The sequence below is a fragment of the Trachurus japonicus genome, chromosome 14 (assembly GCF_045865225.1).
Source record: "Trachurus japonicus isolate A0001 chromosome 14, Traja_1.0".
Classification (NCBI taxonomy): Eukaryota; Metazoa; Chordata; class Actinopteri; order Carangiformes; family Carangidae; genus Trachurus; species Trachurus japonicus.
Window position 1 is genome coordinate 13876754 of NC_140920.1, and position 17504 is coordinate 13894257.

General features: G+C 42.5%; 3 protein-coding genes across 6 annotated transcripts; 2 read left to right on the plus strand and 1 right to left on the minus strand.

The window, feature by feature from the left end:
• The first annotated feature begins 1498 nt into the window (after positions 1-1498).
• plp1b (proteolipid protein 1b) lies at positions 1499-6723 on the plus strand. 3 transcript variants are annotated; one of them, XM_085797722.1, is made up of 7 exons: positions 1499-1736; positions 3752-3938; positions 4030-4186; positions 4449-4626; positions 4898-4971; positions 5172-5237; positions 5805-6723. In XM_085797722.1, exons 1-7 carry the CDS (start codon positions 1733-1735, stop codon positions 5874-5876), a joined length of 738 nt encoding a protein of 245 aa, XP_085653848.1. In that variant the 5' UTR covers positions 1499-1732; the 3' UTR covers positions 5877-6723. The 3 variants fall into 3 exon arrangements, with proteins under 3 accessions (XP_085653848.1, XP_085653846.1, XP_085653849.1); XM_085797720.1 differs by lacking the exon at positions 1499-1736 and adding an exon at positions 3111-3367; XM_085797723.1 differs by lacking the exon at positions 1499-1736 and adding an exon at positions 3122-3336.
• On the minus strand, positions 6534-16925 carry LOC146974417 (uncharacterized). The gene is made up of 9 exons (XM_085797724.1): positions 16871-16925; positions 16098-16128; positions 15879-15990; positions 15519-15602; positions 9616-9666; positions 7658-9235; positions 7457-7519; positions 7215-7317; positions 6534-7120 (listed from the first exon to the last, which is right to left on the minus strand). Exons 2-9 carry the CDS (start codon positions 16105-16107, stop codon positions 7016-7018), a joined length of 2106 nt encoding a protein of 701 aa, XP_085653850.1. The 5' UTR covers positions 16108-16128; positions 16871-16925; the 3' UTR covers positions 6534-7015.
• On the plus strand, positions 10691-12998 carry LOC146974418 (uncharacterized). Of its 2 annotated transcripts, none has more exons than XM_085797719.1 (2): positions 10691-10824; positions 11584-12998. In XM_085797719.1, the coding sequence occupies exon 2, from the start codon at positions 11585-11587 to the stop codon at positions 12887-12889; it is 1305 nt and encodes a 434-aa protein (XP_085653845.1). In that variant the 5' UTR covers positions 10691-10824; position 11584; the 3' UTR covers positions 12890-12998. The 2 variants fall into 2 exon arrangements, with proteins under 2 accessions (XP_085653845.1, XP_085653844.1); XM_085797718.1 differs by having other exon boundaries at positions 10722-10824; positions 11576-12998.
• Positions 16926-17504: the final 579 nt, after the last annotated feature.

A 17504-nucleotide genomic window follows, 5' to 3' on the forward strand; every position in this document is an offset into this window, starting at 1 on the left:
GCAACTTAGCTGAAAGCCGGTAGAATAATGTGTGATCACTTCATGCATTATCTAATGACTCTGAGGCAGCCTTATTGAGCAATACCCAATAATTCATCATCCGAGCTGCTCACATCCCTGACCACCATCTGCATCTCTTTTTTAGAAATGTCGTTTATTTATAAATTGTCTTTCCATGTCACTCAAGCAAGCGAGACTCTTAAACTCATCCTCCTGCCTCGTCCTGATCTTTGATCGTCAACTGTATTCCTTCTTCACATCTCACAAGCAAAGCTGACAGCCATTATACACATTCGCACAGTACAGAGGTTAATTAATGCGTCTCGTCTCTTTCTCTCTCCCTCTCCCTCGCTCTCATAGTTTTCTCAGAGATTTCAAAGGCATCATTCCTCTGCACTCTTCACTTTCAGCCTAACAAAGCCAGCGTCATTAATCCTTTCTACATACTAATTACTTGATCTGTTGTTACTCAGGGTAGCTCAGGCGAAACTGGAAACTCAAACCAAACAATTTATAAATCCACACATTTTTCTAACCCACAATCTAAAATGGAATTCATTTATGCTCAACAATAGATCGCCCCTCAAATGTCATCATGTTTGACAGGACCTGAATAAGCCCAGTTGGTAAAGTGGCAGTGTTTCTGTTGCTCTTAAAATGAACTCTGGGTTTGTGATGGAGCCTTACAGAATGTAGTCCATTACAAGTAATGTTAGCACATGACATTATTATTAATGTGTCTGTGTATGTTGTTTGTCATGGGTGTAAAATTGTAAGCTAAAATAGGATGAGGGCTTCTCCAAAAAAAAAAAAAAAAAGTGGTGTTTTCTCCGGCTCCACACTGGCTCCTTTGTGCTGAACCCAGCTTTGACATCAACTGGGTCAAACTTGAGGGAGGGAGGGAAGGAGGGCAGCAGCTGGACCCGACCGTCAATGTCACCCTTGTTAGTCAACTTCATCAATGTCAGTCATTGGCGCTGCGATTTATTTCACTCTTTTGTCTGTGCATACCTCTTATCTGTGTGCGCATCTCAGGATGCTGCTGCAGGGACCCTCGGAGATGTTTATTGTGTCATGCTGACATGTAACGTGTGTTTGCAGCTGAACAACACCTGCGTGTTGATGATAAACTATTGAATCTTAATATAACACTTGTGCTCCCTTCAAATGAACATGCACAACAATCTAAGCACTCTGGGGTGAAAAATATAAATAACTGAGTAGCTATGTGAGTTAATAAGCACTAGAAAAAGTGAAAAAGTGAAAGAAAACATACTTTCATCGTGAAGAATGAAGCGAAAATTGTTTCAAATACGCCAAAGTGTATAAATTATTCAAATTAGGGCCTACTATGTGGTTTATATGTTATCTGTATTTAATTCACTCTCACTAAATTGTACAAATACTTGAATGTAATCAAAAGTATTAGCCAGAAGAGCTCAACTACATTAAATAGCACCAAATACCAATAAAAAAGTTCATGTTTGAATTTATGACCCACTGTCTGTCCCCAGTCCTGAATCCACTGCGCCATAAATAATGACTGGCAGCTGAAATGGGACTTTGTGACTTTAAGATGTGACTCGGGGAGATGTGGTCTATCTATTGTTGATGAGACAAAAGCGCGAGTCAGATTCATATAGGAGTGGCGGGGAATAACTTCTCATATCCTCATAACACAGTCACAAAGCCACACAGCAAAACTTCAATAACCTCACACTTCTTTCTGGACATGGGTGAGTGCATAGAATTTTTAATAACTCTTATCACCTATTATTAATGTGATTTGAAAATGTGAATTTCAATAACGTACTAATGTTGCTTTTAATATGTCCTTTCTGCCCTTAGACGTCATGTTGCCCTCATGCACTGTGGGCAAGATTTGCTGCAAATTAATCCTGTGTTGTCATTTATTAAAAAATAATATCCACTTGTGGATTTTTGATCATTCAACAGGGATTGAATGGATTTTTGGCCATCACTGTAATAATATCACAGTTTGGCCTTGTTCTTGATACAGTATAACATAGTTTAACACAGAATAAGGATTTCAGAAGAAGGTGGCAATTTCAGAAGATAACCTCCCCTGACCCCACTGATGATAAACTCAGACTGGAATCAGAGTGGCTGATAGAGAAGAGACTTTCATCATGCCAAGGTCATGCCAGGTCACTCGTGTGAAGGAGGTCAGAAACTCCCACATGCGGCACTGGCATAAATAAGCAACTTTCCATGAGGACTGTGGACCCAAACAACATGTGCTAACCATTTTTTCTCTCACTTACAAACAACTTGTGCTCTAATTATAACACGTTTTTTTAACAGCTTTGCGATATCGATTGATTATCTGGCGTCTGCTCTAAAACGCAGCGATACCTTGTGCACAGACTTCACTTGGAGGTTATAATGGGCCTGTATCACTCTATCACTGTATCACTATTTCAGCAGGGCACAGCTGAAGTGTAGGCGTCTGCAGGCACTGCCGCTTTTTGGGTCTCTAGCAGCTTTCCTGCTGATACTATTTATACTTTGGTGGCAGTTTGTTTAACTCACAGACTCTGGTCCTCCCAACTCAAGCCTCACAATTTGAAAAATGATCGCAAATGATTTGAGGTATAGTCACCTAAGGCACTCAGATATTTCCCAGTGTGTACCATAATTTTGAGTGTTGTTGTTGTTGTTGTTGTGAAGATATTCAACCCCCCCCCCTCGTTCATTATGCTTCCACCCACTCTTTGAACACTTGAACCCAGCCCCCGCCGGCATTGACACTCAGTGCCCTGGTACCAGCCTCATCCAGCTGTGCATGGAGGATGGCCTGAGTCGTGACATTGCCAGTGGTGTAGAGACGATCCTGGTGTCCTGGTGACCCCCGCCCCCCCCCCCCACCACCACCACCACCACCACCACCACCACCATCAGTCTATACTACTGTGTGTTCGTGTTGTGGCACTGTGGTCTTTGTTTGTTTAACATCGCTGCCCTTTGTTCAACTCTAATCGTGGCAAAGACAAAGGATATTGTCTTTGCAGCCACAAAGAGGAGCTCTTTCTTCGGGGGCCCTCAGGCCAGTGTTTCACCACCATCTCTCACTCGCCCGGTGACGCCTGTGATCTCTGGAGAAAGAGAGAGAGGGCTGGACCACAGTCAGTATAGGGGTTTAGCTGTGCGGTGCTGGTACGAGCAGACTGGAGCTCTCACATGCGGATGAAATCAGCGCCGAGAGACTTATTTTACAGTAGCAATACCCTGTAGGCAGCACAGCACATCACTGGTTGGCACGGGGATCTTTCTTGTTGTGGAGTAGGACACGATCAGAAGCAGCAAATGTTTCCGGTCAGGCAGCCTTGGCTTTGCAAAGCCTTAGGTGCTTCCCTCTATCCCATTTCTGCCAATGCATTTATTAACACTCTGGATATTTGCTACCTGCTTCAGCAGCACAGCTTACACTGGAAGAAGTGCATGAGATTGTCGTGAACTCATTGGTGACTGCTTTTTGTTTGGACGCTTTGTTCGGAGTTTGCTGCTTTGAACTCTTGTTTATCACTGCTGTCTAATTTTTCTTTTTCTGTTGCTTCCTTGCCTGTTGTTGGAGTTTGGTGCATGCTCATGGATTTGCAGACTGAGCGAGGCCTTTTTCATAACTCCCCAGACAGGGTGAAAGGGTTCCCCACCGTGGTGGCGTAGATGTGTTGTGTGGTAATATGTGCGGTGTGTGCCGCCTGTTTGCTGATATATTATGCCCCCTCAGGTTGTTATGATTGCTGTATCCGGTGCATTGGGGCAGTGCCCTACCCGTCCCTGGTGGCCACCTTGCTGTGCTATGCCGGCATGGCGTTATTTTGTGGCTGTGGGCATGAAGCTCTCACCCAGACCGAAGTCCTCGTCTCGACTTACTTCGCCCGCAACGTCCAGGACTATGAGATCATGGCCTCCTTGTGAGTGCTGCTGCTTTAAATTCTCTTGAGTTGTGATTCATCAGCCGTTTCTTCACTTCTCTGTCTGACTGACTTCCTGTGACTGTTCCAGTATCAAATATTTCCAGTTTGTGATCTATGGCCTGGCATCATTTTTCTTCCTCTACGGCATCCTGCTGCTGGCTGAGGGTTTCTACACCACGAGCGCTGTGAAGCAGACCTTTGGCGAATTCAGGAGCACCCAATGTGGCCGCTGCCTCAGCCTGACGGTAAGGACGGGGAATGAGGGGGGAGGGGGTGAAGAGGGAGGGGAAATATGACGTCAGGTCATCGCTAAAAGGCCAAATTCTGGTTTTGTTTTGAGCTCCTTTAATCTCAATAAAAAACACTCACTGTTTCCACGATTTCCACACACACAAGTGTGAATTATGGTTGATAGCTGATTTAATGACAGCACATTTATCACAGCGAGACCTGAGCTTCCACGCCACATTTCTCTGACCTTATGTGCTGCACTTATTTTCTCCACAGTTTATCATAGTGACGTACATCTTGGCCTTCATCTGGCTGGCAGTGTTTGCCTTCACTGCTATCCCAGTCTTCTTCCTGTTCAACATGGAGCAAACCTGCCACAACATCAACATCCTGGCTGAAACAACCCCCAGCATTAATCAGCATGGCTGGATTTGCATGGACGCCAGGCAGTATGGTGCGTTGTTCTTATAATGACTGACCGCATGCCCACCTGATGAGAATGTTAATGCGTCCTTGGAAGAAATGAATTAATCATTAGGGAGAGAATGCAAAACTGGTTGTTAAATTAGTCATGAAATAATTAAAATTGCTATGCCATGTATCTTATTTTCATTACTGACGTTTCCCTGATGTGTTTTGAGCAAGCAGGGACTTAAATGCACCGCAGCCCATTCAGCAGTAGTAAGAGCTACAGTACATCACTTACACCGTTGTCTTCATTTAAGGTCTTCTTCCTTGGAATGCAATGCCAGGCAAGTCGTGTGGGATGACCTTGGCATCTATTTGCAAAACCAGCGAAGTGAGTGGAAGAATCCAATATCCGATTATTCAGTATTTCATGTCAGCAAGATCACATGAAAATCAATGCACAATCAATTTTAAATTATCAATGGATGCATGTGTGGGAATTTTGTACAGAGAAATGATACACACATACAAATGATTGGTCCAGTTCTCTGAATACATATTAAATTGACCTGTGCTTCTTACATCTTACAGTTCTACGTCACCTATGACTTGTTTATAGCTGCGTTTGCTGGTGCTGGAGTCACTCTTTTAGCTCTGGTGAGTAGCTATTTTCTGGTCAGGTAAAGTATTTCTTTTGATTTATTCAAACTCCTTGGAGTAAATACCAGGAAGTAAAATCACATCTAAAGTGTCACTTCATCCAAATTGTCACAAGAGAGATGTTTAGCAAATGGTCCCATTTCATTATGTCTGTCTGTCTCTGAGATTTTGGCTGCGATTGCAAGACAATGAAAGTGAGTGAAATGTAGTTTATGGTGTTTTGAGTGGCATTGAAAATGACTTGAAATATCTCTCCAAAGACAGTGTCACTGTCACTGTTTATAATCCACAGACAATTTTGAAAACAAGCAGCAAAAATATGAGATATGTTTGCAACAAACCCTGGACAACTCCAAACCAAAACTACCTGCATGGCTGATACTCCCTGTTTCTTATCGTTTGAATGGGCCCTTCATGTTGTTGTTTTTGTTTTACCTTTGTAGTGGAGCTAAATTAAAGTTTCTGGATTGTTTGACCGTGCCATTTATAATGATCCCAGCACATATCCAGTTTTTTCATATTTTCTTCCATCCATCCTGCCTCCCTCCATGTTTTCTTTTGCAGTTTCTTTATCTGATTGCCACCACCTACAACTATGCAGTCTTGCGGTTCCTGGGAAGAAAAGGAATTCGCTAAGTACAACGTCTTCATCCCCATCAGCACCATCCTCTGGCTATGAGATGGACAGTCAGCACTAGTCTCCATTCATCCTCTTGGGAACAACACCTTCCAAACCTGGATCACCTGCTAGTATTTCTTTAGATCTGTCCAATAACAGACGTGTTTCTCATCACTGTTTTGTATGAACAACAGACAGAGAGATGAAGATGATGATTCACCCCCAGCATTGAGCCCAGCTCTTCTCCTTAAACACTTCTCTCAGATGATTCTCTTAGCTTTGTTGTTCACTTTCCTCTCGCATGTTGTTTCTCCAATTTGATCCTTTTTTCTGAAGCTTTACTGGTGCCGAAGCTGTTGTCAGATTGTGATGTATGACGTTCATGCATAATTAAGAGTAATGACGGCTTGCCTCGCAAAGCATAACTGCATGTTCACTATTCACTGTTTACTGATGCATATATAGATTCTGAATATGATTTTGCTGCTGCCTCATTATCACCATCTTGTGTATCAACACTGCGTGAACTAAAGCAAGAGAAGCTGAATGTACCAAAGTTCTCTGCAAGAGTTTTTAATGTGTCCCCCTCATCTCCCTATTTGCTTTCACTTACAATGCATGCACTTTGCATAAACTCCTATAATGTATTTTTGCTTTGTTTAAATCCCAATTTGTTTTTGGGGGAACAATATTTGTATCTATTTCCTGGAGGTTTTTTAGTTACTGCTTAAAATAAGCTGTTTTTATGTCACTGAGGTGTTGATGCTTTAATAACTTGCTTCCAAGTGTTTGATGTGTAGCCCTGCTACTTAGTGTTGTTTGTGCTCATTTGAAATTAAGGCTGATTAAACCATTTAAATCTGAGGCACTGAGCTGGGGTTTTATTTTAATATTATACAGTATGTTGCAATGAAACCAGTCTTGTTGACTGCAAAGTAATCCATTCAAGCATCTTTGGCAGTTAAAGTAATAAATAATCTTCTGGAGCCAAACCTTTTTGAAGATTTCTTATGTCCTAAAAACGTTCAGTAAGAAAATTGGGTCGATAGGCAGAAAACAGAGTTAAGGCAACAGTGGGGAGATTCTCAGCCTGTATCACACATTAATCACAGTATGCTTTGAGTCCTCCGACAACATGTTTGTCCCAGTTACGGCTTCAGGCGTTGACAGCTTTTTCAAAGCAGACACCACAGTGGATCACTTGGTCATGCAGGAACATCGGGGTCAGCAGATCTCCCAGGACCATAGCACACGCACCACACTGTAAAACATACCCAACATCAACATTATGTAATAATAAGAGTGGGTCAATCAATACACATGTAACAGCATCTTTCCTAACAGACAGGACAAACCTTCAGACAGTCAGCGTGGCAGGTCACCAGAGGTTCACTAAGACTGATCTTAGTGTTTCCATCAATTACTTGGTCGCAGAATGAGCAGATAGGTTTGCCATCGCTGAGGTAGACAGAAGGTGAGAAAAAGATTATCACACCACCTGCTCTTCATGTATGAACTTTGTGTCCCTTTGCACGACTAAAATAAAGTGTTAAATTCAATTTTTGTTTCCCTTAAAGTGAGTGAGAGTGAGTGTTACCTGGTCTTTTTGAGAGTTTGTGTGGCTGGAAGCTTCTCTTTGGGCTTTTCAGATCTTTGAGGGCTACAAAAATAAGTAATCAGCAAACAATGAGATGCATTTCATGGCACAAGTGAAACCATGTGATTATTATGTTTTTTAAAAAAAAACAAAAAAAACAGTAGATGTATGGATTGTTTGGTTTGATAAGAGCTGACTCACGTGTTGGTGTCGTTAGCCTGGTTCACTTTTGGCTCCGCTGGATGGGATTGTCTTGGTTTTGGTTTTGGTTCAGGAGCTTCGGTCTTGGGTGGCTCCACGTCAAACGCATCAGTCAGTTCAATGGCTCTGTTATATAACTTATCTGCTCCGGCCTCTGGAGCAGGTTCATGAACGTCCTCAGTGCTCGACTCTGTCGTACCAGCTGTTGAATTCTCAGGTGCTGGCTCAGCACTTTTCTCAAAAACAGTGTTATCAACAGGCTGGACTTGACACTCGACTGCCTCTTTGACACTGGCTTTCAAAGCTGGTTCTGCTGGAGCTTCGATCTCAGCTTTAGGCTCTACACACTTTACCTCAGTTTCAGCTGCAGGCTGAGCTGGAGTTTTAGTTGAAGCATCTTCGATTGGTTCCACGGTGCCTTGTAGAGCAGCCTTGTCACTTGGTGTTGCATCATTTACAGCAGGGATCTCGGGCGATGACTCCACCACAGCCTCGGCTGCAGCTTCAACTGTTTCTTCTGTGTTTTGTTCTGGAGGACATTTCTCACAACCTTCCTCTGTAGCAGCTTCTGGAGCGCACTCAGTGGGTGATTTAGGTTCAGATTCTACCGTTAATTCAGGGTCTGGATCGTTCTTGTTTTGAAGAGAAACCTCTTCTCCTGGTGGTGCTTTAATCACGTCACTCATATCTGGTGATGACTCCACCACAGCCTTGGCTACAGCTTCGATGTTTTCTTCAGATTTGACCACTAATTCAGGGTCTGGTTCCTTATTGTTTTGAAGGGAAACTTCTTCTTTTGGTGTTGTTTGAATCACGTCACTTATATCAGGTGATGACTCCACCACAGCCTCAGCTACAGCTTCAATATTTTCTTCAGATTCAACCACTAATATAGGGTCTGCCTCGGCTACAGCTTCAATAGTTTCTTCAGATTTGACCACTAATTCATGGTCTGGTTCCTTATTGTTTTGAAGAGAAGCCTCTTCTTTTGGGATTGTTTGAATCACATCACTCATATCAGGTGGTGACTCTACCACAGCCTCGGCTACAGCTTCAATACTTTCTTCTGTGTTTTGTTCTGTAGCAGCTTCTGGAGCACACTCAGTGGGTGATTTGGATTCAGGTTCTGCCACTAAGTCGGGATCTAGTTCCTTATTGTCTTGAAGAGAAGCCTCTTCTTCTGGTTTTGCTTGAATCACATTCCTTGGATCAGGCAATGACTCCTCCACAACCACAGCTTCAGCCTTATAAACATCTGCTGCAGCATCCTCTGCAGGTTGTTTGGTTGATTTTACTACTGCATCCTCCAGTTGTGCTGCTTCAGCTGGCTCTGTTTCGACTGGAGGTTCCTCTTGAGGCTTCAGTTCCACTGGGAGAACAGCAAGGACTTCTGCTTTATCTTCAACAGGATCTTGCACCTCAGCAGCTGCAGAAACCTTGGTCTCAGTCTGGTCTACATTTGACTTAACAACTGGTTTATCATCATTTTCTTTCTTGTTTTCAGTAGCTGTGTTTGCAACATTTTTTTCCGGTTCTGTTTTGCCATTTTGGAAAACTTCTTCTATGGGTGTTTTGGGCCTGTAACAGAGCAAGTCACTTCTTACACATTATATAATAAAGAGACACTCAGCATCTTTGTATTTAGCTGCGTTTACAGTCAGTGGAAAGATGCTTTTAAGTCTGTAAAGTATGTGATCGACACTGTTGAGCCCTAAGGCAGAGCATCTTTGTGGTATGAATAACGTCACCATTCCCCTTATTAGTTGAATCACTAAAGCAAAGAAAAAATAATAATTTGCAATACAAAGACATCTAGCAGTAGCATTCAATATTTGGTTTAAAAGTTCAGGCTTGACAGAGATTAATAATGCAAACCATGGAAACATGTTGATTTGGAGAGGAGTAGTCTCTTATGGTTTACATATTACTAATTAAAATTCAACACATACAGTACATACCCTTCAGTTGGAGAAAGTTGTGTCTTTTGGGGAGGGGGACTCACTTCTGATCTGACAGGGTAAGAAGGAGAAACACATATATAAACTTATAGAAAACCACAAAACATCAGCAAATTGTATCTTGCTTACAGATATTGTGGTACAAATGAGAGCTTTCGCCATCTTCAGGTATCAAAGGCCAAAGCACCATACTAGGAGAGTTTTCAACTCAAGTGATGTAGGCTATCTCTAATATAAAGGTCTGATCAATGGATATAGTAAATTTACAACACTTCAACAGGTCACTCGTCAATAACTGTCTTATTTTAAATGCATGAGAGATTTTTCTTCTATACCCTGTTAGAATTTTACAAATTTGCATTTGAGGGCAAACACTAATTACACATACATGCCTATAACACCTGCATATGTGCTGAGTGATAAAACAAGAGTGACCGTGACTGTGACTGCTGAAACACAGCCGATGAACAAAGCTGAAAAATGCACCCTTAAATGCCAACATAAGGTGTATTAATGATGGAGATGTCATGTCACCAAACCACAAGGATAGGTCTGGCCCTGGGGCTGTTTTCTTAAACAAGAATGTGAACCATCTGCATTCATTCAAATTAAATGTGCTGGATATACACGTGAGGCATGCAAACTTGGACCACAGTCAATAATGCATCAGTATGACGTTGATCTTGATTTGTCTATTGAGTGAAAGACAATGATCCCACAAAGGCAATTATCCTAATAAATCACTCATACTAGTCAAATAAACTACTCACTACGTGTCATTGTGACTACTACTACTCACATCAAATGTTGTACTAGCAGTCTATTATTACCTTTTATTTTGGTAACGGGAATGTTCATACTTTTATTTTGAAGGGTGCTTGGCTGGACTTCCGCTGCTGTTCCGCTGTCGGCTAATTCAGAGGCAGCATTTCTTGCTAGTTAGGAAAATACATGTTCATAGTAAAGTGTAGGCGCCAAATATCAACTTTTGTGCAACGACAGTCATGTAGCAGCGACTACGCAACAAACACGGCCACACATTTTGTGTTTTGAGCGTAATTTTGTCTTTAACAAAAACAAAAACCTCTGACTTCACGTTACTGTAGCGTTAGTTTACAAACAGCAGCTGCGGAGCTCAGCGTCTCGGCAGCAGACGGACTGTTTTCTGTTTCTCTCTCAAGCTCAGTCCGACGACCTCCACACCAGCAAGTCAGTGAGTGTTTCAACAGGTCCTCTGTGTTTAAACAAGTTTGTTTTGTCTGTGAAAACAACTACACCAGCACTGGTGTTTAGTTTAATTAAATTGTATTTCATTTAATCAATATGTTTCTGTGTCCAGGTAACAAACAAGCGAAATGAAGTAGCCTATTCAAGTGAACCTGCACAGTATGGAAAGTCTAAAGTCAGTTTTAAAAATGAATCTATGAAATGTATCTTTGTGTTTATATAAACTGAAATGAATGACAATCTTCATATAGGCTACTCTCTGTTCAATCCAACTCAGGTGTAACTAGGCATTTATATCTAGATGTGTGTATTTGTGGCTTTGGTGAAAAAAAAATCTGCATTTTTTTTTATTACTGTCACACTAAATTATCTTTTGCAAGAAGATCCTGAAATGAGCTGAGAAATATAACCACAAAGTTTTATTTAAATTACTCTTAAACTAGCAAATCATAGCCAACTGCAGCCTTATTGTCTGTCCATCCACTGTGCAGTGAATGTCAATACTTGATGCAGGACTTAGGATGTAGTTGCTGTGATTCTTGTGCCTTGCATCAGTATTAAGACTCAGGAGATGGGTCAGCCATCATGTTAAAAAAAAAAAACATAGATCAAAAGGTTATGATACAATCCTTTTGCAAGACTGGGAAAAAGCCGTCGTTTCCTGTCGTGTGATATGTGTATTTGCTGCTGTTATATTGGTTTCAAAAGCATCATTTCCTGTTCCATCCTGTAGGCAAAAAGAATGCCGTCAAGAAATCATCTCGACAAAATCGGGAGGAAGAAGAAGAAGAAATGGACAGAGGAGGCCATGGAGCGCGCCCTGATAGAGGTGAAGTCGGGGAGGTGCACGGTGCGCCAGGCCGCCAAGGAGTTTGGCGTCCCCAAGTCTTCACTGGGGGACAGAGTCAGCGGACGGGTGACGCCAGGGAGTCGCAGCGGCCCGGCTCAGCTTATCACCTCGGCAGATGAGGAGCTGTTAGTGGAGTTCTCCTTATATATGTCCAAGCATGGATTTCCACTTACTAAGCAGCAGCTGGTGTCCTTTGCCTCGTCCATTTACAAGCGGCAGCATCGCAGGGTGGCGTTCTCCAAACTGGGCCAGACCTGGTGGCTCAATTTCAGAAAGCGGCAAGAGAAGAATATTACAATTCAGGCGGCAGACAATGTCGTCCGCGGGAGGACGGTTTGTGTGAGGAAGGAGGCGGTGGATCAGTTTTTCAATTTACTGAACACCGTGGTGGACACTCACGGACTCAGAGACAAGCCTCACCAAATCTTCAACTGCAACGAGACGGGCTTCCAGCTGGGCAGGAAGAGGGTGATCCTCCCCAAACCGGCGGCCAGTCTGGGCTACAAGCCAGCGCCGGGCTCCAGGGACCACATCTCTGTCCTGGCTTGCTTTAGCGCAGCTGGAGAGGACATTCCCCCTTTTATTATCTACTCAAAGGCCTATCCAGGGGGAGTATGTTACAAGACACAAGGGCCGCCGAGTGCCCTCTATGGATGGTCAGACTCTGGATGCGTCACCTCCGACCTCTTTAAGAAATGGTTCCTCAAACATTTCCTCACGCATGCGCCCAAGGAGCGTCCGCTGCTGCTGATCTTCGACGGCCACAAGTCGCCCGTGAACCTGGAGGTGGTGGAGGCGGCTCGGAAGGAGGAGGTCGTCCTTCTGTGCCTTCCCCCTCACTGCTCTCACGTGCTGCAGCCGCTGGACGTCGGGCTCTTCGCGCTCCTGAGGCAGCACTTCGCCGCGCTCGTGGGCGACGGCTGCGGTGGCACCGACGCTCACTTCGCAATAAGCAAGAAGGAGTTCTCTGGCGTTTTTAAAGGGACGTATCAGGTGGCGAAGGGGGACGAGGGCGTCGGGATTGTCAAGGAAGGGTTTGGGAAGTGTGGTATTTACCCACTCAACCCGTTTGTGGTCAACGAGGGTCATTTAATGCCGTCACACAGCATGGGCCCAGATGCTGGCTCCACGCTGTCGGCTTCAGAGCAGGCGGTTCACAGTGTGGGAGACCTCACAGCTGCTGGACCCTCGCTGTAACTCATTTCTACACAACACTTTGCAATCAGCCATCATCAGCAGCTCCGAGGAAAGAGCAGAGTGCTCTGTTGGTCAGCTGGCGATGAGGAACGGGCTGTGTTGACATTAATTACTTGTCAAAGTTGTGGTCACATTTACTAATTGAGTAAGAACATTTGAACGTGGCACAACACTTTTTTCCAGCCCACGAGTCCCCCAGAGTAAAACTGAAGGAGTCAAATTATTTTAAAGGAACGATAAAGAGAATAAGAGGCCATGTTTCTGCAGCTGCTGTACAACATGTCCTTCAAATTCACTTTAAACTGCTCACAACTCATGTCCACATAAAGAAGTGAAGTGAAACAAGAGGAGAAAACCTCATTCAGATTTCCTTTGACATGTGTGACAGTGCTACTAAAAAAAAAATCCAGCTTGGGCAAAGCTTTTCTCAGAGGTTTGTCATATGGGTCTTTTCATATTAATATTATTGTTTATTCAATATTTTTATGTTTTTAGCTGCTATGAACACCATTTCCCATAAGCACTAGACGTTTGTGAGATAAATGCCATGTCTCAGCGGAGAGGGCGAGTCTGCGATTAAGTCGAGGGGTCATAACAGAGCCGAGAGCAAAGGCAAAGTAGAAGTTATGAGACTTCAGTGACGTCAGCACAGTAGGAAAAGTGTGTTTTTGAGTGTTATTGACATGGACAGAGCCAAATTAAGACGGGATTATTTCTTAGGTCATGTGATTGCTGTTTGTTCAAATAATGAAGGTTCATTATAATATCATCATCAAATCATGTATAGAAAATCAAGCCCAACATGTTTTGTTTTCTCACCGTGGCCAATGAGAGAAAAGCTATAAACAGCTGACTGCACTGAGTTACAGAAATGAATGAATGGCTGCTTGGGTTCAACAAGTTGGGGACTGCTGCTGCGTTACAAATTCAACAGCTTGATAAGCTAACTCACATTAAACAATATAGATACAGTGTTGTGCTTTGTGGAAACTCTACGTTAATAATACTTCTAATTCTGTGCTGACCAAACACAGTGTTTACTTATTGACTTAGTATTTATTGACCCAACAGATCTGTGAAAATAATAAAGGGAGAGGAAAAACTCAGCCACATTGTTAAAGTATCAACTGCAGAAGTTACAAATTGTGAAAATTGAATCAGTTGTTGTCGATATCTGGCAAGATTTATTGTGATCCAGCATCCAGAGGATTTGCAAGAAAAGATTATCATATAAAACTTCTTGCTTAGTGACTGCTCCAATGTGTGTGTGTGTGTGTGTGTGTGTGTGTGTGTGTGTGTGTGTGTGTGTGTGTGTGTGTGTGTGTGTGTGTGTGTGTGTGTGTGTGTGTGTGTGTGTGTGTGTGTGTGTGTGTGTGTGTGTGTGTGTGTGTGTGTGTGTGTGTGTGTGTGTGTGTGTGTGTGTGTGTGTTTAAGATGGCTCTGCAGTAACAGAACAGATACCAAACTTTTTCTTTTTCTTTTTTTTCCAATGGCATTGAGATGAGAAATGTTAACATAACCACTAACTTACTGCGGACGTGACTTGAAAATGTGCTTCGAGACAGTAATAAATGGGATATATTGTCTGAAATGAGTCGTGCCCTGCGGTGTCTGAATACATAGGTCTCTTCAAATATGTACTGTTTTGGATTCCCTCGGTGGAAGGAGCCCACAGTGTGACCTCAGGGAGAAAATCCAGAATAAAGGACTTTTTGAAATATTTTGCAGCACAAATGTGTCCTTACCTTTAATAATTTACTAAAGGGGCTTGTGCGTGTGTCGTGTTCGTGTTAAAGTCAGGTGATGTAATATCAATGCAATAGGTACGACTAAAAACAATACCCAGGCAGGGAACGGCACTGTATGTTTTATTCATCATAATTACTGTGCAAAGAGTCGATGACTGTTTCAAAACCTCTATACAGTCTATTTAAACATAATGTGTAACTTTATAATTATCATTTATAATACATTTTTGCTGATTTTCTTTTATCCTCAGCAAATCGACAAGATTAATATTAAACACACAACCTTGTCATAATCACTAAAACATTAAGGCTGGTAAAATATTTGCACAGTTCAAACTGGGGAGTCATATTTTTATAATGGTCTATTGGAACCTGACGGGAAATATAGAGAAAGGGAACTGCTCCAGCAGTCGTGTATGTTTGCCTCAGGGAGAAAGGTTAAGGTTTGTATAAAGTTTAACAGTGAAGTGTTGGTCTCACTGCTGCCCCAGAGTCAAGTTAATGTTTATGTATGTTAATATCACAGATGATGATTTGTGCCTGGAGCTTGAAACATTTTTTTACTTATTCACTGACACGACAGAGTTAAAGGACAGTTGAGGTTTGATTCGGGGAACTGACACCACATGGTTTCCCCTTGAAGTTGTCATGCAACACATTTTGTAAACATTTGAGATACTGTATCTATCTGAAACAAGGGGGGCCAGTGTTTGAATATCAAGTTTTGCATCTAAATTGCTAGTAAAAGCTATCAAATAATACGTTCACATCAGTTCAGATCTCACATGTTTACTTTATGATAAGAGTGTAGGTGTCAATGTACTTTCAATGGCTCAGTCTTTTTAATCAATGTCCATATCTATTCTGTACTTGGTACTCACTCAAATTTCATGGCTGTGGAGAGGACGTATGATTTCTGCCTGACCATAGCTGGTTTCACCGGAGTCTCCACGGTGTGCTCCGTCCTGCAAGACAGAGGAGGTTGTTGTGTGAATGTGCAGCACGATTGTTGAACCATTTCTCTTCACACCCCCCCAAAAAAAAGCAAAGAGAGAAAAAAAAAGAGCCAAAATTCAGGAGGACCCCAGAGCTGTCATGCTGTTTTCAGAGGATACAGCAGGAGTGATGCCTTCCTGCAGCACGGCACTTTAGTGAGACGCAGGAAGACATGACGGCTTCAGTCGCTGCTTTAAATCAACGCTCTGTTTTTTTGATGTTTGCACCGTGGCTGCTGAGCGTACCGTGCTTCCTCTGGCTCTTCACTCTCCCCTTTAGGTTTCTGGATCCAGCTGCCATCCTTCTTCAGCGCGGTCCGCACCCGCGTGGTTCTGAACACCTGGCTTCTGTCAACATCTACAACACACACACACAATGTCAGGATATTCTGGGATGCCTGGGTTTCTTGCATGACATATTTAAATTAACAAAAGGATGAAATGTTGGAGTTGAGTGTGGCTTACTTTGTGACATGATGCTGCGATTTTCTTCAACCTGATGAAAAATGATTTTCAGATGAGGTGAATCCAGGTTTGTTTGTGTTTTTTAAACATCAGTGCAAACACAACAGTAGCCTAATCGCTGTGTGCATAAGCATAATGTGTTTATTTTTTTTGCGTCCTGCCTGGTTCTGACTTGTTGCTGTGACACAATGTTTAATGACCTCGCATCCTCATCCACAACCTGTAAAACTGCATTCTGCCTGCTCAAAATATAAATCTATAGTGAGAGTTGACAGAGGCTGTCACCAACCCCCTGTGAAAAACTACTGTCTGTTCTGAGAGAGTACAGATAAACATTGAAATGACACATATAAATCTGCTCTTTTTCCCAGTGCTCACTGAATTGTATGACAAAAAAAATACACCTTTTCAAGAAAATCAAGTGTAAACAATCTCATCCTGTTATGTTACATAGTTCTGACTCAGAGCATATTCACCATCACCATAATCTCTCTTTCATTCATGGATGTTATCTCACTCTGTGTTTACATTGTCATTCCCAGTCATACTGTGCTCCTCTTCACATTTTGACCCTGCACTCAGAGTTTTAAAGTCTCTCATGATCAGTCTTTCTGGAGATGTGCCAGCACCGATTAAACAGGTCAAATTCATTATTCATAGAAAATTAAAGCAATTCCAACTTTGTAATAATGAGTCCTCAATCTGCATAGTCGATGAACATGAAATCCAAAGTAGTGAAAAGTCCTTCTCTGTGCCGTATTGTGCTCTCTCACCTGTAAAGTCAGCTGTGTTGGTGCTGTCAGCGCTGAGTGGTGTTGTGTCTCCTCTGGATCTCAAACAGGAAAGGAAAGATATTTTAACCTGAGCACCCACCACCCCCCCTGACATTTTAGATTCCACCCATACCACAGACCGAAGTGCTGCACCTGGATGCCACCATGCAGGTTAATCTAGTAAGTGGGTTTTTTTTTCTTCCATTCCATTGTTTTATAGCTTGTGTGTGAAATAATAAACTCTTTAGTCACTCTGAAGCAAGATTTCCCGAAAGAATAATTTGAACTAAAAAGCTCTCTCTAGGATTATTCTTGTGACAATGTGCACCATTTAAACCAATACATGTTAGTACTTAATGGTGTTTGTTTTTTCCCCTGACTTTGGCCTTGTAATGTGCACTCACTTACTACACTTTGTTTTACACTTGAATTGACGCCCGGCAGCTCATTAGCTTGGGAATCATTTTAGAGTAGTTCTGCTGTTCCTGTCAGGTTGATACCAGGAATCAAGTGAGACCTGATCTTTAACCACGACTTTAATCTTTGATCTTTACTCACGGCAAAATGCATCACAACAAAGCATGCGTTTCAATGAAGCCAAAACAGACACACCTGACAAATATAACCTCAGTGT